Source organism: Grammomys surdaster, unplaced genomic scaffold, assembly GCF_004785775.1.
Source record: "Grammomys surdaster isolate TR1022 unplaced genomic scaffold, NIH_TR_1.0 264, whole genome shotgun sequence".
Classification (NCBI taxonomy): Eukaryota; Metazoa; Chordata; class Mammalia; order Rodentia; family Muridae; genus Grammomys; species Grammomys surdaster.
Window position 1 is genome coordinate 7509227 of NW_021604705.1, and position 24810 is coordinate 7534036.

Below are 24810 nucleotides of genomic sequence, written 5' to 3' on the forward strand. Positions count from 1 at the left end.
AACCTGTGGTTGACTAAGAGCTCCAGCCTTTCAGGAAAGAGAGAAATACTGACTTCAACATGTTGTTCTGATTTCCAAATGTACATTGTGCTATCACAAACACACATACACACACACACACACAAAGATATAAATAACTAAATAATAAAGATAATACAATTTTTAAAAACCACAAAGATATTTTTGATTGCCAGTTGTTTGTAGCTCATATTCCAACACTCAGGAGGCAGAGGCAAGAGGATCTCTGATTTGAGGCTAGCCTGGCCTACAAAGTGAGTTCTAGGACAGTAAGGTCTACCCAGAAAAACCCTATCTCAAAAAAAAAATCAAAGAAAAAGTTTAGTTCATATTGTTTGCTACATTTTGGTCTTTTGTTTTATTTTAATTTGTTTTATAGAGATAATTGTATCATTGACAATTAAGTGTGTCTACAAGTCTTAGCATCTTCAAGGAGAAAGCAGCTGAGCAGTTCAGTGAGATGACCCCACTGTGTTCTTACAACCACTACAATAGATGCAGTCAGTGTTTAATAGCCTTCCTGTCTGTACATCAAGAATAAACCAACTCTGGCTAGGTGGAGTTTCCAAACTGTTCTCTCTGAACACTCTTCCTTTTGATGTGATATGCTGCAGGTCCCAAGGTTTTATTTCTGACTAACCCAATTAACTTACAAAAATAAGGTTCTACTCCTAGTAACCATAGCTATCAACTGTCTTTTTCATCATGAACTAACAGTGCATCTTCACTTGCATAAAATCCAATGGTGAGTTAGTGGCTAAGAAACTTTATATTATAATTCATTATGTTGTTACAATATGATGATATATTTGCATGCTCATTTCATTTTGAATAGAATAAAAACTACTTTTAATAATTATTAATCTAGGACCATAAATTATATTGTATATTATATTAAGAATATATACTATATATTAAGAATATAATTTATATTCTTATTATATATTAAAATTATATAACATTCTATAAATTATATATTAAGACTATAAGACTGAGAATACCACTGAAACATTAAAGAATTCCTCCAAAGTACAGACTGTCTATAATAAAGTGATACTATGAAACATTGTAAATACTACTTATGAAATAGCCACAGAAATAAAAGAATGCTTAGAAGTGGAAGTAGATTCCCTTCATCCATGTTAGAATTTATTCAAAGCTATGTAGCATCCTCCGTTCATTCAATTCTTTCAGTAATAAAATACAAATATTGGCCAGATACATTTCCAGAGGATCTGAGTGGACTGCTTTTATTCAGTGCCAGTTTGATTTTCTCAGTTACACACACACACACACACACACACACACACACAGAGAGAGAGAGAGAGAGAGAGAGAGAGAGAGAGAGAGAGAGAGAGAGAGACAGAGAGAGAGACAGAGAGAGACAGAGAGAGACAGAAAGACAAGAGACACAGAGGAGAGAGGGAAGATAACCACAATGAAACTGCAGACAAAGGCTGTGGGTGAGAACATATCCAGGCTCACTTGTATAAAGTAACTAAATTTCTCCCCCTCAAATCCTAGGTAAGATATATAAATATTTGAATATTTTGTTCTAAATATAATTTTATATTCAGCAAGCAACACATATTTCAAATCAAGTTCGTGTTACAACTATCAGTTACTGGGATATGGAGTTTAATATAGTATATATGCAGGAGTATTTTGCCATATAATTAATATAACTTTCCAGATTAAACATTCAGATATGCCATGTGTATAAATTTGAACATACTACCCAGTCATCAACATGCACTTCTGTTTTTATGTGACCTAGTTATTATCTTAAAATCAAAATTATCTTAACATCATTCTAAGAACTGAACATCTTGTGTTTTGATCATGTTTAACAAAGTATATTTGATTACATTTTAGAATGCATTTGTTCAGTTTCTCCGTATTGACTTATACAAAGGGAAGTCTGTTTATTTTAGATGAGATGCTTTGGGGAAAAGTTAAAGAGAAATTCTGTTTCGTCTCCTTCAGATCTGAAAAACACAGATATGTTAGAGATATAATGTAGCATTTAGCAAATTAGAAGTATGCACTGTATCTTCGAATGTCAGTTAATTGCTATATCGCTAATATCTGCTATATTTCAGTTAAACTACTTCCAGTAATCCTGTAAGTACAATGGGAGTTTTGATGTTAAAATGAACAGCAATTTTAATATCTTAAATGCAATAAAATCAGAAATTCCATTGTATTTGCCCTCTATCAGATGTGTAGTTGGTATGCACCATTTTCCCTGCTCATTTCTAGAGAGAGCTAAACCCTGCACTATCATTTATATTCATCTATTATCTACAAATGATAAATCAATATAGTACATGGAAGTTAACCAACTTTAGGTATCTGTTACTGTGTTTGTGATGCTTATTGCTGATCCGAATTTCTTATGAGGTATTCTCTTGAAACCTCACGTGAACCCAGTTTGATCGACTGGTAACTTACAGGAAGATATTCCAACTTCTATTCCCTCCTGATTTGTTAAAGTCCTGGGCAATTCTTGTGTCCTCTGTGGTGTCGTGGTCAGAGGCGGAGCTTGAAGCCTGTACTCTGAAGCACTGGGTGACAGCTGATGGTACCTTGTACCGACTTCACTGCTGTTTTAAGATAAGAGCAGCTCTGGACGGTTAGCATGCTCATCGTGAGACACGCTGTGATGTCTGTCAGTAATCAGTGGAGTGTTTTCTTCACTAGCACAGCTTCTTACTTCCTCAACATCCTCATGTCTCATTCAGTCAATTGTATCCAAGACTGACTTTTAAAATGTGTTAACTTTGATATTAAAATCTAAGAAAATCAAACTCCTGTATCAATTGCACTCTTTCTTTTCCCAGTCAAGGCAGATGTGACTTTCTTAGGCTAAGCAGTGTGTTCCTCTGTGGTTTCTCATGGGCATCCCCTTTCTGTATTTCTCCTGTCTTCTCTGTGTGATCCTCTCATCCAGATATTTTCATTTTAAGCATGGCTCTTGTTAATTTATAAATTGTTATTACTAAATCCATATATCTGTGGTTTTCCCTGAATGAAAACATTTTTCTTCTGTTTCCAAACAACTTTACTAAAGACCAATATTACAGTGAAAGTCCTAAATAGATGTGTTTATGTGCATATGTCCTGATACCAGTCTCCATGAGTGATGGCTCATTATGCCTAAACAATGACATCATGGCTTATTAAACTTATTTCACCACATAGTGACAGGTTGTGCAGGAGTTCAGAGTCATGGTGAAGGTCTGTGTTGTTAATATTTATGTCTAAATCGTCTTCATAATGTTCCAGATAACAGTGTGTGTTTGTCTCAGTATTTGAAGATACCAACATGTTATTTGGTGGGTTACATTTTTTAAAACAATAAAATGATAAGCAATAACATGAACAATAAACAAATCTTTCTCTTTACGATTCTGTTGAGTTTTTATTCTTCCAACATTCAATCAACTGCTTTCTGTCCTTTTCTGATTGTTCCTTTTATTTTTCCCGATGGCTCAATAGGTATATCACTTCCATGTGCTAATAAATGGAGGGACTTTTCTGTGTACTATATTTAAAATTAATTTTTATTCCCAGTTTTTTAAAAAATACATCTAGAATATATAAAACATTTTCCACAAAGGGAATTGAAAATATAAGTCTAAATTTAGTCTGAAAATAGGTAAAAGTTTATAAGAAAATATATTTCAACTGAAAAACTAGCTAATATGCAAGGCAAAAATGTTACAAAAGCACTGTGGATGGTCTTCTGCCCAGGGAATAATAAGAGAACCCTATATGGCAGGCACAATTAGAGAGGACAAAGGACAGAAAATTAACCTTTTATTTTAATTCTTAGATCACTGGCTTATATCATTTATGAAATCCTGATGCCTATTTGAGAAAACCAAGTTAGGATGTAATTGTGTTCAGAATTGTAATGCTTCTCTTCTTCTTTAATATGCTTTCTTATTAAAACAAAACTGATTCACATAAAGTTGCAAAAGTCAAGAAAACAATGTAAGACAATGGTCTTCCAGTTCTCTCTTACTCTCCTCATATGTGCTACTTTTTAAAAAATATTACTGTCAGCTGCCTGGTATAAGCTTAGTAATGTAAATCCTGAAATTTATTTCAAGTGGATAATTTCAATTTGATTGACCCATGACACTTACCTGTGCTTTACATCTGCAGCTTAATGTGTTTTAAGAGAGAGCTCTGGATGATTCTGGAATGCTTCCAACTTGAAGTAACGTGGAGATAACAGAGTTTTAATTGGGTAATATGAGCGTTTAATGTGACTGCTATAGAATTTACGTAAGCATTTAGCTACAGCACCATATTTAAAATACAGCTCTATCTTTTGAAGAATATATACTGTGGGCAAACAAGAAAGGGAATATGAAAAGGTTTGTTAGCCTATTTTATAAAGTTGTTTATTATCTTTTCTTTCCCGTGTAGCCTGAGAGAAATGAGAGTGAGTCCAGCAGCCAACGGATCAAACCCGTTTTTATTGAAGATGCTAATTTTGGACGCCAGATATCCTATCAGCACGCAGCAGTCCATATTCCCACGGACATCTATGAGGGCTGTAAGTAAAAGTATTTGAAGAACTGTTGATACTGAGCATGTCTTACATGTCTTACACACACACACACACACACACACACACACACACACACACACACACACACACACGGAGCAAATGAGAAACTGTCTCAGTTGCCATTAAGGTGAGTCTGTATAGAGGCTTGAGCCAACCCTCAGTAGTAGATGGCTTCACTTGTATATAAGGCCTACCCTGGGTTCAGTCTCTAGAAACATAAATATAGCAAAAATGAACAGCAACCAACCAAAACAAAACAACGACTATGGCAAAATGTCATTGGCAGACTTAGACAAAGTGAAAAATGGGATTTCTTGTACATTTCTGAACAGATAGCATCTAGGTATCCTTATTGAAAATAGGAAGCCCTTTGTCATAAATAATTCTGCTACCCTTATCAACATAAGTAACTTACAAGTATATAGATTGTTCTTTACAAATCAAAATAGTCCAGCTATATATTATGCATGCAGAAACATACCAGCTGTTTAAGGGAGATGGCTGTGCATTTCAGACTGCAATGTTAGACTGCCGATTTTACCATCTTACTATGTCTGTCACTGTGGCTTTCTTTTCTTTACCCTAGAACAGATTAAACACACCTTTAATATTGTAGGCTCAAAATACAAATGAATTTTCCTTTGGGGCGAGAAGATTGACCTAAGGAAACTGACACCCTTGTCTTGGACTCTGAGTTAAGATGGCTTCTCTGTAAGGAAGGAAGAAGAATTAGCGTTAGGGAAGAAACTGGGAGAAGCTCGTGTCATGTTCTGCAGCATTGCATACATTAATAAGGGTGGACATACGGATTCTAAGTAGAGGTTTTCCTAAGGAAAGCCTGGTGATGTGAGACCCCGACGATGCGGTCTTGACTCAGTCATAAACTTGTCATGTCATGTCATGTCATGTCACTCTGTAGCCCATTTCCTAAATCCCTCTCTGTGCCCTGTGTCTTCCTTTCTCACATAAAGGAAAGGCAAGAGGAAAAAACTATTGTGCATTTTAAAAGTATTTTTCTTATATTCCTGCAAATTGGAGAAACTATAGAATGCATGAAGTATCCAGCGTGCATGTGAAGTTGTGCAACATCAGGAGGCAGGTTTCATGAGTTCAGATCTAGACTTTAGCACTATTATTTTCTCAACAGAGTCTCTCAGTTTTCTCAGCATTTTCATGTAAGTACAATGGAGTTAAGATTACAGACTTAAAAGGACATCTGAGGATAACATAACAATATATTTTAAGTTTCAAAATAATACCAAATTCCAAGTAATCTTATGTCAGGATTTGCTATTATTAGCTTCATGCTACATTTGAGTTGAAAAAAAAAGTAAAGAATCTTTGTAAATTACATGTTTCTGGTAGATTTGTTTTGAAGATATTTTATTATAGGAAACATGGGATGCATGCATGCTTTTTGTATAACATACATTTCCTCTTTTATTAACTTATATTATTCATTCACTTCCCTCCGTTTTTGTTTCCTCTGGGGCACTGGCGGTGGCACCCAGGTGGTCACACATACTGGGCATGTGCAGTGCCACTGAGTCAAATCCTCAGCCCTCTTTCTCCTTTTCTATGTTTTAAAGACGCATGCCTTTTTTTCAGTGTATCAGTGCTTTTAGAATTTGAGTAATGTGATTTTTCTTACTTTTTGAGAGAAAAGAGTGTGTGTTTACACCTATAACTCCATGGCAATTAGAGTAATATCTTTCTTCTCTAATTTACAATGTTCTTCTGAGGACATTTTGTTATTGTTGAGTCACAGTTTTGATTGTTGGAATTACTTTTATTAGATTCTTGGGGCTACCGAGATGGCTTAGTAATTAAGAGAATTTCCTGCTTTTGTAGTGGACCCAAGTTTGGTTTCCAGCACCCACATGGCAGCTCACAGTCATCATGGAATTCCAATGCCAAGGTATTTTACACCCTCTTCTGACTTCCATGGACAAGAGTTATGCACGTGGTGCACAGGTATACATGCAGGCAAACATTCCTACACATAAATTAAAAATAAAATTTCATATATATATATATCTCAAAACAGCTAAAACAGCTAATGCTAATATCCATAGCAACATTCCTCAAGTTTTTGAACTTTTTTTCACTTTATTTAGTTTCAGTTTTCCTATTATCAGCTGACGTGTTGGATGTCCAGAAAGTAAAGATTTTGTGTCTGTCTTTGCATTTACAATGAAAAAAATAACCTGGAAGATATAAAATTATGGGTCAAATTGTTTTGGTATTTTGTCTGTTTTGTTTTGATTTCTATCAGCTGTCTGTAAGTCTCATGGTACCTTTGCAACTATTCCAACATGCCTATAGGAGAATAAGAACTTTTAAAATACCATAAAATATTTTCCCTTTTAAACGATGTACTTGGCTATTTTTAAGTCCATGTGTGTTTGCGCCTGTGTATGTGCATAGACAGATGAGTGAGGTGGCCACAGAAATCTTAAGAGAGTGCAACATGATATGAGCATGGCTGGTGGAAGAACCTGAGGCGACCTTGAATATTGTTAGCTTGTTAGAAACCTTCCATAATTGTGTTTGCTTTATTGTCTGCTATTTCATTTCACATTTTTCCCCATTCCTGATATTCAGTAATTTATGAATGCCAAAAAGATACCCTCAGCCAGTGATTTTCCACAAAACAATTAAATTCTATGCCATATTTTTTTAGCGCGTACACACACACACACACACAAATGCTTAATGTAAGATAAATAAAACGTGTATGCCTAACTAAAGCTGGTGAAGCTGTGCCTGCATCTATCCATCTGTACCTCAGTAAGATCCATGTTTGACATTTGTCATCAAGAGTCATTCTGTAAATTCTGTAAATTGGCATTTGATAATTACCAAACCAAAATTCTTCATGAGAAATAAGACACATTATAGGAGTAAACCTCATTTCCTCGTTTTAGTGATTTACTTGGCTATTTTGAATTCTCTCTGTGTTTGTATCTGTATATCTGTATGTGCATATTCATGAGGATGGCCACAGGAGTCTTAAGAGGATACTGCCTCCCCTGGACTTGGGGTGATGGGCCATGAAAGTTGGCTTCTGGGAACCAAACAAAGACCTCATTTTCTTACTCATGCCTTTATTCATGTTTATAGCTATGTTGAGGCCAGAAGACATCCTTGGGCATTATTCTCAGGAGGACTCTCTACCTTCCTTGAGACAAGATCTATCATCACTCACTGGCCTGGGAGCTCACTAATTAGGCTCAAATGGCCGATGAGTGATCATTCTACATGTACCTACCCTGCACAAAATTACGTTCTCATACCTCTTATACTCAGCATTTTTATCTGAGCTCTATGAACAAACTCTGGTCCTCACTCTTTTGAGGGAAGCACTTTGTGTGTGTGTGTGTGTGTGTGTGTGTGTGTGTGTGTGTACGAGTGCCCAATCCTGTGCACATAGAGGCCAGAAGTTAGAAATTCTTATCGCCCTCCATCACTCTCTTTTTTGGTTTTTGAGACAGGTTTCTTACTGATCTGAGCTCATTAGTTTAGGTATTCCGTGGGCTCCCGAGAGCCAAGTGTGTCTACCCTCATACCCAGTCTGACAAGTGCTGGAATTCCATACACCGTTTTTAAAATTTTTCAATAATTTCTGCTGCATATGAATATTGTTGTTTCCCACTTAGAATGAATTATTTAGAGCACCCATAGAAAATAATTTTAAAGGTTATCAATAAAAATATTCTTAGCTAGAAAATCAACAAGATAAATGCTTAGTTTTTAAACATTACAAGGTAGTAGTTGGACTAGGTCTTGCTTTGGACAAAAGGAAAAGTTCAGAGTTTGCCCCACTTTTCTGTTAATATCGCATCCTCATTTTCTGAAGTCCCATCAATGCGACGCTACCCTCCTGTGGCCCGTATTCCTTTACAATTCCCATCCAGCATTTGCACTGCGTGAGCAAATGGCAGGAGTCAAATTAGAAATGTCAACAAGGTCTGAAAAAGTCTATAATTCCCAGGAGTTGTCAGTCAGTTGTTTGGAATGAGCCAGATTTGGAGGACAGTTGCAGTTCCCCATGAATATGAAAATGTACTTTAATTGAAGGCTTAACGCAGGGTACAGCCTATCCCTTCGCTCAAAGGCTACACTCAGAAGCAATCTCATGTTCAAATTTCCCAAAGGAAATTATGTTTTAAAGTCTTCTGAATCGAAATGTTATTATTTTCATTTGATTATATATTTAAATGTTCAGAATTGTAGCTTTAATTAGAGTGGCATCTGAGGTTTTCAGTCTGGGGAATTTCATTGGTTACTATGTTTTGTTTTGCATCCTAACAACTTAATTTCCAGATCTTATTTAGAACATAAACAAAAACAAGCTCTGAATATCGGTAGCTAATATGTTTTCCCTTTTGTTTGTTTTTCGTTTCTTTATGTTTGCAGTGACAGGGATCAAGCTCACACTAGGCAAGAGCTCGACCACTGAGATATATTCCCAATGCCCGAATTTGTTTGGGTCATAGAATTTTGCCAATTATTTTAATGATTCAGGGTCAAATATAGGGAATATCTTAGACTTGCCTACAGATTTATATTTATTTTCATAAAATGTTTGTCTTTGTTTATGTAAACATAGTTTATAGAGAATGTATATAGTGTTTTGCCTGAATGCATGTGTGTGTGCCATGTGCCTGCATAGTACCTTTGGAGTCCAGAAGAGGCCACAGATTTACTGAAACTAGAGTTAGAAATGGTTGTGAGCGATCACTTGAGTACTTGGAAATTGAACCCTGGTCCTTTGCAAGAGCTGCAAATGCTCTTCACAACCATGCCATCTCTCTAGCCCCATACAACATTTTCTTAAAAGTAAAATTTGATATGGTAATAGCAGCCGCTTAATCCCAGCATTTTAGAGAGGTGGAGACCTGTGAGTTAGAGGCCCACTGTGGTTCATATAGTGATTTCCAGACCAGCCAGGGCTACACAGTGAGACCCTGTCCAACAACAACAAAAAATTAACAATTGAATAAGAAGAAAATACCCTACATGACTCAGGCCCATAACAGCAGAGTAAGGGATTGAGATTGAGCTGTGGGTAGAAGTCTACTTAACATAGAAAAGGCTGTAGTACAACAGACCAAGAACTGAAAGCCTTGTGCTAAGAGTCTACTTCAGGATGTAGCTCATCAGGTTTCTTCCTGTAGAAGTCAGGGCTGTAAATCTTCATTTCACTCAAGATGATGAGATTTTGGAGAATGGTTCTAGGAAATGCTATTCTCTGATCAGACTTCAGTCTTGAAAATGCTTAAGTTTACACTTTTAGGTAAGATGAAATGAGTGATTTTTTTTTGAAAATTAAAATTTTTTTAGGTTAAAAGTAATTTCTGAAAAAGAATTTTGTCTTTTTTTTTCTGATTATGGATGAATCCAATGCTTGCATTTGTGATGAATGACACAAATAAAGATAAGGGACTGTCTAGTTATGGAAAATTAAAGAACAGAATTTGAAGTTGCATAAACTTTCAAGTATAACGGAATTTTGTCCTACTTGTGCCTTAGAGGTTAAATAAAGCAGTTATTGTTTCAATTTTAGTAACAGAAAAGTTTGAACATAATTTTGTTACAAAGATTTTAGTGCTGTTGAAACACAAATATTTTAAGGAACTATATTATGTTTTGAAGTTTTAAACTACTAATAATTATCAATACTTTAAGATAACTTATCTGATTCATATTTACTTTGAGTTAAAGGCTATAGCTACCTGTCTTGAATTGCAGTGGGCTATACGAATTGCACAGTATAAAGATGCATTCTCAGTCTTCCGTAGAAAGTAATTTGTACTCTTTTATAAGTTATAGCAAATGATGTCACTCAAAAGAATGTACACCCCTGAGTATTGATCTAAGTTGTTGGCAAATACTTGTACTCTTAGGTACTAAGAAGTTGTAGATAAAAAGATAAATTGAAGATTTCCGTTCCAGACCAGCCCTGGTAATCTTGTAAATAGATACATAGGCATATGGATAAGTAGATGCTTAACATCAGTAATTATTAATTTACATTTGTCATGAGCAACTTGTTTTCTTACAGTATCAAGTGGATACTGTTTTATAAGATTGAACATTAACATTCAAGTTCATTGTCAAGCTCAGATAAACTAGGCTGTATGAGTCTTGAGCACTGAAAATGATAAAGGCATATATTTGCTCTTCCTGAGAAAATGTAAAAGTTCTAAATAATAAAATGAATTATGACACACCTTAGCATTAAACTCACAAGTTCTTAAAATACAGAAGACTTCATAAGACTGTTAGAGAGAATCATGTTAAGTGTAGAACTCTCAAGTCTAAATATTTTGGAGAGTAAAATGACACAGCAATATTGAAATATTTACAGAGTATTATAAAATATGAAAACAGATGGTTTATCATAAAATTCATGAATATTGGTGCAATGGGAGGTCTGAAATTATAGTATACCTTGGAAAAAATCCAATTGACCAAAAAATGCTTTATGTTGATCAATTTCTTGAATGCTTTCTGAGAAAAGTAACTTAGAACTTTTTGCGTGTATCATAATGATAAAAAGGAAGCACATCAACGTATGTCATTTTCAGTTTTAAGCAAACAAATTTTATTCTGAATTACATGAAAGGAGAAAAAAAAGAAAGATAATCTCAGGTGAAGTTCACTTGGAAGACTAGGAAGGTTATCAGTTGTCCTGGCTTTCATATATAGCCAGTGTGGATGTACAAAACAGCAAGAAAAAGTGCAGTGTAGCTAGATTAGTAACCCTGGTGGAAAAACGTCTAACTGTGTCTAAACTTACAGATCGATTAAATTAAAGCACTGAGGAATTCAAATGTACTGTAAGCATATTTTGTTTAAATCTGATATCCACATATTTGTCTATTTTCTGTATATTAGCTATAAATAATTATACCATGTAAAATGGAGACAAGAATGAATCCATAGTACAGAAACTACTCAATGTTAGATTGTTTTGGAATCTGAGCAAACCACGCAAATTTATTTCTGAGGGATTTTTAAAACATGTTTCTGTTAATTTTCCATTACTGATCTGCTCTCAGTTCACTGGTTCCTCAAGTGGCTTATATAGTAAATTAGATCTTAAAACTGATTTACCATTTGCAGGATACTTTTACTGAGAAGTTTAATCTAGAATGCAAATATATAGAAAACACTTCAACCCCCCTAAAATGTTGGCATCCGAAATAAACGTCATATATAACTCTGATGCAAAGATGAAATAAGCCTTTTTTGCATCAATTTTAATTGTTACATGCCCAAGAAGAGGATTTGAAAGAGTCAGATAGAAATTCATGGTTAGCTTCTTCACCTGCAGAAGAAATGACATACTGGCTGGTTTGTCCTTAATGTTTTCCTTGGTCATAAATAAAATACTCTAAAATAGGAGCTTGATCTTGTTCTCTTACTATCCAAATACTAAAATAAGGTGAATACAGAAGGTAATTTTTTCAATAATTCAAAATACAAACAAGTTTCTCTAAACTTTACTAAATTTATTTTATAACAAATAATTTTAATATATTTTAATGGATTAGTCATTAAATATGCTAGAAATTAAATTAAGTTTTCAAGGAGTTGGTTTAAGTTTTGCTATCCAGTGACTTATTCTTGTTAAAATTACTTATAGGCATAAAACCCGATTTCCATTAGCTGCACTGAGAGCACCCTAGTTCACTGTCCCCCCCAAAGATCAGATTTCATAATGCATTCAGTACTGTGTTGGAAAAGTCCACAGCATGTACATTCTTCTACAATTTTCGAAGCAATAATATTCTGTTAATATTTATCATAAATGTGAATTTAAATTTTACATAAATGTGAATTTTATTGATAGATCAAATTGACTAATCCATTTCAGCAAAGAGGTTGCCTGTCAGTAAGTGTCAATTGTACACGGTGGATTGTGTTATGATGTAGCAGTTTCATGCCAAGTGACTAAAAGATGTCTGTTGTTAAAGAACTGTCAGTAAGACGTTTCAACGGCTCTAATATTAGCAGAGTGGCTTTACTTTCATCTCTTAAAAATGCAATTTAAATTAGAAAGGCTTGATTCTGAATCATCCAAACAGAAATCTGATTAAGTGGTAGGAAAGGGCACTCTTGAAAGAACAATTCTTCCTGTGGCAAAGTGATCATCTATTGTAATGAAAGGATTAGCTAAATAATTAGTATTGCTCCTCATTAGCCACAGAGCAGGGACATTGTAGGAACATCATAAAAGGTCATGGAGGACCAGCCTGAGGTTCAAACATAGATTTTAGGCTGTGATAATTTGACCATATTTAATAACTGACACAAAAGAAGCAATTTTGCTACTGAGATAAAGCTGGTACTTACTTTTATTATCTTTCTCTATTGATGTTTTTGTAATATATGCAAGTTCACAGATAGTGCCATTGCACTCATTTTCTGATATGCAAATGACTAAGGTATGGTGTTATCCTAATCACATAGAGGCCGATCTTGTAATTTATTTTGAGTTACACTATTATAGACCAATTCATATTACCAGTTGTAGTAAAGATTTTTCAAACCCCATTAGGCTAAACTGTTTCTTCACCAAAATTTAGATGCTTTAGGTGTAGCTCTTTGTGTGACTATTCTCGGAGGGGAAGAGATTATGAAGCCATTTGGGTGAAAGATATTATAAGCATTGTACAATCCCTTGAAAGGTTTGGTGCCTTTGTATGAAGGGGATGAGAAACAATCTCTCTTTCTCTCAAATTTCCATCTTCCCTCTCTCCCTCTCTTCCTCCTTCTTTCCTCTTTCCTCTCTCCTCCTTAACTTTACATGCATAAACAGATATGTGTGTCATCTTGGGTTAACGGCCATCAGGTAGCCAAGAAGAAAACCCCTACAGGAAATGCTATTGACAAACCTTTCACCCATACACCTTCTAACCCTCAGAAGTATGAGAAAATAGATTTCTGTTGTTTAAGCCATCAAGTTGTGATATTATTTGTGACATCCCAAGCAGAACAAATTCAATTTTCTTTGACAGAACACTTGCTATAATCTCAAAATCTTAAGACAGTAAATGTAACACAAGGAATGGAAGGCCATTTTAGTTGTTCTGTTCAACCCATGCTGTATATGTCTAGAACTATTGTTACACCATTCCTGTAGTATATGTTTTAGAACTGGTTGTCCACTATCCCTGTGTATGTGGTTCAGAGCTGTTTGTCCTCCATCCTTGTGCCATATGCTTTAGAACTACTTGGGTGCTCAATGGAGATGTATTAGATTCTTTTTTATATTTAATTCAGGATTTTTTTCTGTTTTGTGTTGTTTTGTTATTATTTTTTATTGCTATTGATTGTTGCTGCTCATGCTGCTGCTTTGGTTTGAGATAAAAATCTCACATTGTTTTCATAGCTGGCCTGGACCTCCTGCATTCAATTGACCTTCATGCCAGCTTCCTATGTGTCTAAGAGTGGTATGCATGACTTCATTGAACTTAATCCTGAATCTCAGTTTCCAGATTTCACCTTGATGTGATTGAATTGTTGAAATGTATTTATGCTCACAAACTTAATAGATAAACAAGCTCATATTTCTAGATGGAAAGGAAATTTCAGATGGGAATATACCTGTTATGACTAAGTTAACACATCTCATAGTTTAATTGGTACACTGTTTAATTGGTAAATGAAAGAGATAAATTTATTCAGTTACCAACTTTTTTTTTTAGAAGAGAAAAACTAATATCACAATACTATGATGGCTTCTCTTTGTATTCTGAACACAGTATTCTGCATTCAATGAGTCATACTGATATATTGCTATTTTGCTGTCTATGCAGATAATATTATCCTGTCCATGTTATAAAAACCAGGTTGTACTTTAGAATAATTTTGGGATGTTTGAGTTTGTGAAGCATTTCATCCACTTAGTTGAGCATGAGAAACAAGGGTATTTGTTTGTTCATTCTTCAAACCCTTATTTGTTTTTTTTTATGTTACTCACTGGGTTTTGCCTGTATGTATACATGTGAAGGCCAGAAGAGGGTATTGGATTCACTAAATCCAAGGTTATACACAGTTATGAGTGGCTATGTATATGCTAAAAATAGAACACAGGTTCTCTGGTATAGCTGTCAGTGCTCTTAACCACTGAGCTACCTCTCCAGCCTAGTCAAACACTATTTTGAAAAACTCATTTCATTTTCTATTGTTAATGATTTTCTACAAGGTTTCATATGAGGTTCATTGTAAGACTCTTAAGGTGTTTAGTGACTGTCGATAAGGATGGGGTGGGTGTTTTGTGACAGTAAAATAATAAACTGGGTAAACACAATCATAGAATCAATGTCAAAAATCTATTCAGAAATCAGTCTGGCACCATGTTTTCCCCTATTTGCATAGGCATTGGTGGCTTCCCTTCTCTAGACAAGAGTTGCTGGAAGTCTGTAGTGGCAAAGGGAACAGAGATAGGAACATAAGGGAATGGAGGTTGCAGAAGGATGGAGTTACTTTCCTTGATGCCTTAGTGACTGAGTGATGTTGGGTCTTGTAGGTATTTAGGCTGATACTTCCTCATGGGGAGGGATCTTAAGTATTTAGTGAGTGGGAGATCTTGTTTTCTGTAGTTCCATTGAACAAAAATTCGGCTTCTCTGGTCTTTGCCAGATGCCTCCATTTCTCTGACTGTTTTAGATCTTCCCCTCTTACTTACCTTAGGGACTTTATAAGAACAAGACAGTGGTGTATACTTCATGCCAACCTTAGTAGATGCAAGGCATCAGACCAAATAGGGTCAATGTTTTATTGTGTCCCTTTTGTATTTCATTCTGTGCTTTGTCTCATATTCTTTCAATGTGGCCAATATTTAAGACATTCTCAGTGTACCTCACAGTCAGCACATAAGCTAAGGGGTAGCTCGGTGTTTGCAACTGGTACTCTAGGTCCTGCTCTTAATAGTTATAACTGGGAAAAATTCAGCAAGTCAAGAATACTTAATTCAATTCAAGAGTCTGCATCACCATATGTAACTAACTTTGTTATTAAGACCATCTTCACCAATTTTGTACTGTTCTGTTGTTGTTGTTGAGGTTACCAACACACGTGTAGATTGCATAAGTGCCAGTACCTCCTACACTACAGATCACTGAAGAGGACTTCCACTTGCCCTTTCATAAGCGTCTTTCAGAACCAAGACTTCCAGTGTCCATTGTATGCTAGAACTCAGAGAGTACACAAGATGGTTTCTAAATTTGCTCCATTTTTATTGTTTAGGCTCATGAAACTCAGTATTATAGAGAAAGTTGTTTATAAATTTTTAAATGAATATTCAAAGATTTGTAAGATGCCTGGTCCATGCTATACTTTTTTTTTACTATCTAGCAGAGAGTACAAATGAAATTTTGTGTTTCTTCATTTCTAAAAAGAAACCACAGAGGGAAGGAAGGAAAAATTATATGTGTGCAATTCAATGTCTCAATAAATTGGAAGCTGGAATCAGATGTATCATCAGCTAGCTTTGATGATGGGTATAACAAGTGACAGGCCATTCAGAGGTTGGAGAAGAGAGATAATGAAATCTTAAATTAAAATAGCTCCCACAACAGATTGACAGTACTGTTCACAGCAAATTAAAAAAGGATTGACAATTGGAGAGAAAATAGCTTGTTGGAATCTGAGATGAGGACTTTTAAAATCATCTGTCATTTGCTTCATGGATAAAATCTTAACTGAGGTCTCAGTAGAGATAAAAATGCATTTAAAATATTTCTAAAATCCTACTAAATGGAGAAAGATCTTTAAGTGAGTTATGAAATTCAAGACACCTTTGTCTTACAATAAAAAGACCATATTTCAAAAGCATGAAAGAATAAACTTTAAAAAGGGTCAGATGGGTTTCAGAAGTGTCGTCATTCACTCAACCCCAGTCATATACCGCTGTCAATTTACTGAATAATGGTACATGAGGATTTGACACATACCTCAGAAGGTATGGAATGTTTGTGTTGATACCAGACTTTTCTAATTTTGTTTCAGTTTTATAAATAAAAAACATTCAAAATAATTGTTTACATATTTAAGAAATTTCAAAATTTTAATATTGTACATAATGCTACCCCTTTAAGATTTTTAGTTTACATAGCTTTGAAATTAGGAGAAATTTTATTACACATGTATGTATTACAAGATATCATGTAAAAGTAAAGTAATCATGACATGAAGAAGATTCCTAAGTGGGGACTCTTAACAGTGGCCTAAGGGTCTTCACACTGAAACTAAGATGAAAACCTAGGAGTAAAACAAACAGAATGGTCAGAGTGAAAATCAAGGAAAATGGCAATGCAAGAAAGTGAAGTATGACTGCGTGGCAGGAAACGCTATTGGACTCATGGTCCCACCTCCACTCATCTCCTGACTGCACCTCCTGTGATGGAGAGTGAAGAAGACCCTGATCAGCATGCTTTGGCAGCTGTAGGAAATGTGGGAATGTCCCTCTGTGTGCTGTCCCTCTGTGTGAGGGCTTACGTGCCCCCAGTAAGTTCGGACACACATCATCCCCACCTTCATTCTAGTATCTACTTTCTCCTTCAATTGCTCCATAACTTCACTCCCTGCTCTGTTATATAAAAATGTCTGTAACATTAGATTTGGCCACTTAGAAAAGAGGTAAACGTGAAAGAACGTTTCAGTACTGGAGATAGGATTCAGTGTTGTGAGCAGTTGCAGCTCCCTCAGAGCACTGCAGTTGCTTCAAAAGCATCTGTCACTGACATTTCGGGACAGCTGAAACCGTCTTCCAGGCTTTGTAGATACCAGGGACACTCAACCACTCACACACATAAAATAAAAATAAATAAATTGTTTTGAAATCTGAACAAAATAATTGTTTTGACTAGTATCTGGAACATGATATAAGAAATTCCTCAGTGTTATGTTTCCTGGTCATGAGAATCAGTTGTTCTTTTCCCTACTTCCTTAACATTAATTTCATGAAAACTCAGTGGTGAGGGCTAGGCCATAGTTCCTAGAAATGTAACATGAATAGACAGTGGAAGGCTTTACTTTGTAAAGGGTTGATTCTTTAATGTGGATGCCATGTCTTATATGTAAAATTGATTCACTACTCAATCTTCACCTTTTGCAAACCACTGTTCCTTATTGACCTGGAGAAGAGTATTTTCACGCCAGAATAATTTCTATTTCCTCATCTCCATAATCATCAGCTTCTTGTAAAATTAAAAACAAAATGAAAGAAATAAATCCACAAGGAGAAGTAAATAACCAGAAAACTTATTGCATAATATTCAGATTATATGTTTAATATTCTTTTAAATAAATAAATGGATAAAATTGATAATCTCACAGCTTACTGTTTCATAGCAGTGAACAATTTTATGCTCAGATGAAAAGCAAGTTTTTTAATGAATTGTTTGATTCACAGTTCTCTGTGTGAAGACATGTATCTGATAACATCACGTATATTTTAATTTTCTTGTGTTTAAACCTCACAATTCATTTATGTAGTTAGGATATATACATATGTGTATATACTACATATATGGTATACATACCATATATGTAAGGCATATATGTGTGTATATTTAAATAACACATATTTGTATATATGCCATATGCATATATTTGATTTACATATGACACATAACAACAACCAATGAAAGCAGAAAGCAAGGAGGAGTATTGGGAGTGTTTGGAGAGAGGAAAGGGAAAGAGAAATGATATAATTATAATCTCAAGTAACAAAAATTATAATTTAATAAAATAGAATTACTTTGATCCCTGATACCTATTTTTGAAAATTTTGTTATATAAAATATTAGTATACCATTCAATTATTTATGATTGAAACAAAGCTATTAGAAACGTTAATTCTGCAAAGGGCTGAGTTTTTTTTATTACAATTCCACATCAGTGTTTCTGAAAATTTTTCAAGAAGTCAAAGCATCCTTCAATTACCTAGATGATACAACTGAATGCTAAATTTAGAACAGCGTTATGTAATGATTTAAATAGGATACCATTTATATACTTTAACTTTGCTTAGGTCAGCGTTAATATTTAGTGATATATAAAATCCACTTCTACCACAACTTTTGTAAAGTAAGCCCCACTTTCTTATATTCTAAAACAGACTGTAGATAGATGAAACTTGGGAAAATCAATATAAAAGTGAAAGTATTATATGCTAACTCAATTAAGAGTTCCAAATCTCAGCTGATTTTTATTATTGAATATATTTAAAGCATGTACGTAAGTGTATCAACACACAAACATAAATGTCTGCTTTTATCTTGAAGCATCAATATTTATCCATCTTTATTATATTTGTATCTTATTTGTAAAATTCTTAATTAATTCAATCTGAATTTGTTTGCCTTCCAGAATTTCTCAACAAATAATTAAGTGTAAAAATTCCAGAGGCAGACATGATGGCTCACATCTGTATCCCCAGCATTTGAAAGATGATGGCAGGTATAGTAAGAGTAGTTAAAGTCTGAGCCTTTCAAGTCTATTCCAGTTCTCTGAGCAGCCTTGGCTATGCCAAAAGTAAAATAGACAAATGAAAACAGAAATGCAGAATTCTCTCATGAAAGCCTTAAGGCTAACTTTTGAGACTTAAATAAATTGGGAAGATTTCCCTAGAGCTACAAAATAAATGTCACCGCTACATTTATGCTGAATATTCTTTTTTTCTCTTTAATCTGGACATTATGAATGTGGCAGTATAGAAAAAAACAAGTCATGACTCTCACTTTCAAGGGTTAGATTATAGCTAATTGAATGCAAACACCAACAGTTTTAAACTTAATGTATTACTCATTTTCAGTTGACCATCAGATGAAAATATTACACAATTATATAAATCGTACATGTTTAAGTAATATATCTAATTTATTAGCTCATTTTACAAAACTCTAAATAATTTATGACCCCCAGTATGTGGTGTTAGTGGCTAGTACCACTGACTAAATTACAGTGCTATTAATTTGTGACAAAATTTAATAGAACTAACATGTGCTCTGTAATCACTAGGGCAAAAGCCAAATCTAAATTAAGACATTTGAATTCAGCTTGCATAAGTAGGCTGGGGGAAAAAATCTATGTGACTGTCCACACGCATAGACATTGTTGCACTGTAGGAATGATGCATCATAGTGTAATACCTTTGTAGTAATCTCTTAAAGTATCTTAACCTGAGCCTTTCTCATTACTTCTTATAATAAACAATGAGTGGATAATGCAAATTTAAAAATAAAAATCATCTCTTGAACAAAACGAACGATTACAGAAATTGCTGATTTCCAACTTAGCAAGACAATGTGTTTTATTTTAATTGATTAGAAGTTTTATGTTAGAAAGTGGACATTTTTATTTAGGCATTTGTCTTTTGAATATCTTCTGCTAAGTACATTTTCATCGTTTGTTAATTTATGGGTTAATTGTGGAGAAGACACATATCACTCTGTCACCTGTGTGCCTGCCAAATACCTACCCCATGTGTTTGCCAAACGCCTCGCCCAAGCCTTTTGGAAGTGCTTTGAGCGTACTGGCTCCTGTGGGTTTGCTGCAGGAAAGCTGGGAACTCTGTTCTAAGTCACATTAAGTCTGTCTTTAACTTCTGCAGGTCCCATGATGGAAACTTATACAAATTTCATCTTTTCCCCCAGTCTTCTGTATGTGGCAAGTTCCCCAAAAGAGAATCTACTCAGTAATACTATATTGACTCTTCACAGTTATGTCTATTAATCTGAATTTGGTACAAATAATGAGTGCTGGAGTTCAGTGTAAGATATTGTCAAATATTTTCATTTCCTTTTTCATTAAGTAGGTTTTTTATTTACATTTCAAATATTGTCCACCTTCGCCATTCCCCCTCCCAGAACTCCCCACCACATTCCCCCTCCCCTTTACCTCTAAGAGGATACTCTCCCACTCAACCATCCACTTCCACATCACTCCTCTGGCATCCCCCTTCTCTGGGGCATCAGGCCTCCACAGGACCAAGTGCATCCCTTTCCACTGAGGACAGACAAGGCTGTCCTCCGCTATATATGTATAGTGGGAGTCATGGTCTGGCCCATATATGCTCTTTTGTTGGTGGTTTGGTCCCTGGGAGCTCTGAGTGGTCAGGTTAGTTGATACTGTTGTTCTTTCTATGGGGTTGCCATCCCCTTCAGCTTCTTCAACCCTTGCCCTAACTCTTCCATTGTGGTCCCCGGGTTCAGTCCAGTGGCTGGCTGTGAGTGTCTGCATCTGACTTAGTTGCTGGCAGAGCCTCTCAGAGGACAGCCATGCCAGGCTCCTGCCTGCAAGCACATCTTGGCATAAGCAATAGTGTTAGGGCTTGGTGTCTGTGCATAGGATAGATCCCAATGTGAGGATGGATTCCAATGTCTCTGCATGATCTTTCCTTCAGTCTCTGCTCCATATTTTTGTTCCTGCATTTCCTTTAGACAGGAACAATTCTGGCTTAAAAGTATTGAGATGGGTAAGTAGCTCCATCCCTCAACTGGGGGCCGTGCCTATCTACTGAAGGTATTCTCCTCAGTTTCTATCTCCCCAGTTAGCCAAATGCTGGACATATTGGCTAATGTCATCCCCACTGGGTCCTAGGAGCCTTCTCATGTCCCTGGTGTCTGGAATTTCTTTTTTTTTTTTACACTTTGTACACAAAATCATGGTTTCACCGTTACATATGAATTTCAAAAAATTATAATTATAATCTCTGCTTAGAAAAATTACATTACAGCATTTACCAGTAGAACTCATAAGGTTAAATCAATCAATAGATGACAATTAAAAAGACTGGCTCAAAAACAAATAAAAAAAAGTAGCCTTAATTAGCTTGATCATCATTTTAATCTCCTTCAAGACACATATATCTACATAGATATAGGTATTTTTGTATAAAGCTCATTCCAGATTAAATGAAACAATTTGCACAAATCTAATATTTAAAAAGTTTCATCCAGACCAAAGTTATACTTTAATGATTTATATGTTTTTAGATTTAATTTCTAAATTTTCTTTGAGACTATCATACATGTACACTTTATATCATTTGTACTTCTCTCTCTAATACTCTTTTTATACTGATAAAATTTTAACTTTTTCTGAACTTGGAAAAGAAGGAAGTTATGTGGAGGCGTGTACCAAAGCCACTTGTTGGAGGACAGTGCTCCATTTACTGACCACGTCCAAAGCTCCATCATCACCGAGAACACAAATGGAACAAGGATTACCTCTCAGAAGAGATCAATTGAAGCCAATAATTTTTGATTAGAGGGTTTGATTTAAATTAAAAATAAAAACTTCCTATAGAATAACTAACAAGATTTATTGATAGGAGATGTTTTGTGCTCTTGTGATTGAGAGCATGTGTGCAGGAGGCTCTCTTTTCCTAACATTACAAAGGAACAGTGTGCTCAACTTCTTTTAAATGTTTAGAAAGTATGGCAAAGCTTGTATTTCTGTCCACATACACAGTGAGGTCTGGACAGTGTAGAGAAGGTTAGCATAACTAAGTACTTTCTATTACTTACATCAGTAACTATAAACACAATTGGTACATATCCATTCAGATAAAAAACAGTCAAAATGGGGTATACTTCCTTGCTTAAGAGCATATAGTCTTAAAAACAAGCAAAAAAGCCAGCAAATTAAACTATGAGAAAAGTGCTCCTGTTTTTGATTTTAACAAAATGTTGTTACATGCTTTACCTTTAGAAATATTTAATAGTATAGGCAGGAAAAGTAGTATGCTTATAAAGAATTCCAAATGATTAATACGGACATATAAAAGATTTACTTTCATTTATTTGGAAAATCTAAAGAAACTGATATACAGTAGGAAAGATTCAGGCTTCCAGCACTTTTTAATGTAAAAACATGTATCAGATAATCTGAATTATATATATATATATATAGATATATATATATATATATATATATGGAGAGAATAGTAAAATTAACTTCAATATGTCATCAAGGTTTATAGCAGAGGATGACTATTTGCTTAAAGTTAAATTGGATTTCTTATTTAACATGGACTTAATTTCTATTTTATGAAATGTATTCTCAGGTATTAAATTTTAAAGTCAAGTGATTTTCTCTCTAGAAATGAGAATCTGAGATATTTCTAATTAAGTCCCATCAACCCTGCCTTCTTCTGAATGACAGTGAGTGGCATTTGTGTGATCAGAGCCTCAGGTGTAGACTTAGCCATTTTTGAGGGTCAGAGTTGCCAAGGAATTTCAGAAGACAACCACAAAATTCTGTTCCTGGGACAGAGTTGGTTTCTAATGTCTTAGTAAATCTTGCATGGCTTCTTGGTAGAACTTTTTTTTTTAATGTTGTATTTCTTTATCTTTTGTTTTTACTTTTTATTGAATATTTTATTTACTTACATTTCAAATGTTATCTCCTTTCCTGGTTTCCTCCCTAGAAACCCCTTATCCCATCCTCCTGCTCCCTGCTTCTATGAGGGTGCTCACCCACCCACGCTCCCTGTCCTGGCATTCCCCTACACTGGGGCATTGAGCTTTCCCAGGACAAAGTGCTTCTCCTCCCATTGATGGCAGATAAGAGCATCTTTTGCTACATATGTGGCTGGAACCATGGGTCCCTCCATGTGTACTCTTTGGTTTGTGGTTTAGTCCCTGGAAGCTTGGGGGTTGAGGGGTCTGGATATTGTTCTTCCTATGGGGTTGCATGTGGCCTTCCACACAGTGCAATTTCTGAGCCTCAGTCTCTTGAATAATCTGTAAGTTTAAAGGCATGATGGTCTGCCCCATCCTTCTATGCTGCACAGGAGGTGTCCTTAGTCAGAGCTAGACTATTCCTGGCTAATTGATTTAAGACAATAGCTATTATGGAAAAGTCGCGTATTCTAAAACATATTTTAAAATTATCAAGTTTTATTGAGTTTCAGTATCTTATTTGTATTATCTCTATCTGATAGGCCAGGACTTGCAAGAATTTGTAATCAGCGTACTTATTTATTTTAGTGTACATGAATGTCATATTTGACAGCCATGTTTGTTGTTTTTCTTAAATGCAAACAACAAACACCCAAGTGTCTTGCTCATCGATTCCTTGCTATAAGGAGTGTCACTTAGGAGGCTCTGATCCACAATGCTTCCTTTAGCAACTCTTCTGTAAATGGCTTGATTTTTGATTCCTTGAATATCTACAGGCTCAAAGAAGTTAGACTGGTTCTAGTTCCCTAGTTCAAAGAGAGAGCATCAACTCTCTGACAGTACAGAGACTGTGTTAACTCTCTATTCATATGCTGACTATCATCAAATTCCACTCTCATTATCCTCCCCTCCCCCCTTTTATTGAACAACTCTTCTATGGACACCTCACAGTTACCTCCTATTTTATTCAAAACTGAATTTATCATTATTTATCCCAAATAGACCATTTTAATACTGTTGTCATTAGAAGCAGCAGGGTACTCCTGCCAGCACATGAGCCAGCCTCCTCGTGTTTCCTGCCCTTTATGGTCCAGGTCCACAGGTTATTTTATTTCTCCTCAGCATGCCTAGTGCTGCCTTGTGAGCACACGCTGGTGTTAGCGCATCATAAATGAGATTTTCATTTTGTTTTTCAGTTCATTACTTTGTTGGTTTGCAGCTCAACTTCACTCTTATTCCACACTGACTCCTGAATGAAGTCTGAGGAGAAAATGACTTTCTTTTTTGTCATAGCTAATTCTAATTCTCATAATATTTTTTTGTATTTAGCATATCGGGATTATTCAAAGTGTATATTTAATCTCATTGTTGTCGTCCCAAAATCTCCTCCCATTCTTCCCTTTTGAATAATTCTAAAGTCTTATGATTATTTTTGTCTTGGCGCCCTATATAGGAGGCCCAGGAGAATGGCCCTCTAGACCAACCATCTTCCCACTTTGCAGAATATATTGTCTCTCAAACTGTTTATTGAGCTTTTGATAACAATGTGTTGTCAGTTGGCTCTGATCCACAGTGGAATTTGATTGGCATTACCCACTTATATTTCATAGTCTCCATTAAAGTCAGAGTAATTGAAAACAAGCGGTCACGGTTTACTTGCAATTGAATATTGAGAATCTCAGCTAGGATTATTAAAATGTCTTAAAGGAGAAAAAGCTTTTTCTTTTAAATGATGTAATGTCTGTTTCATGTACTCTAGTGTTTTAATTCAAAGCTAGGATT

The 24810-nt window shown here is 35.2% G+C and overlaps 1 protein-coding gene across 1 annotated transcript in view; it reads left to right on the plus strand.

The window, feature by feature from the left end:
- The window catches only part of Cacna2d1 (calcium voltage-gated channel auxiliary subunit alpha2delta 1), a 405712-nt gene that overhangs the window by 252870 nt on the left and 128032 nt on the right, over nucleotides 1-24810 (plus strand). The window contains exon 6 of the mRNA XM_028776033.1: nucleotides 4459-4588. Coding sequence (XP_028631866.1) covers nucleotides 4459-4588 — 130 coding nt within the window. The remainder of the gene's footprint in view (nucleotides 1-4458; nucleotides 4589-24810) is intronic.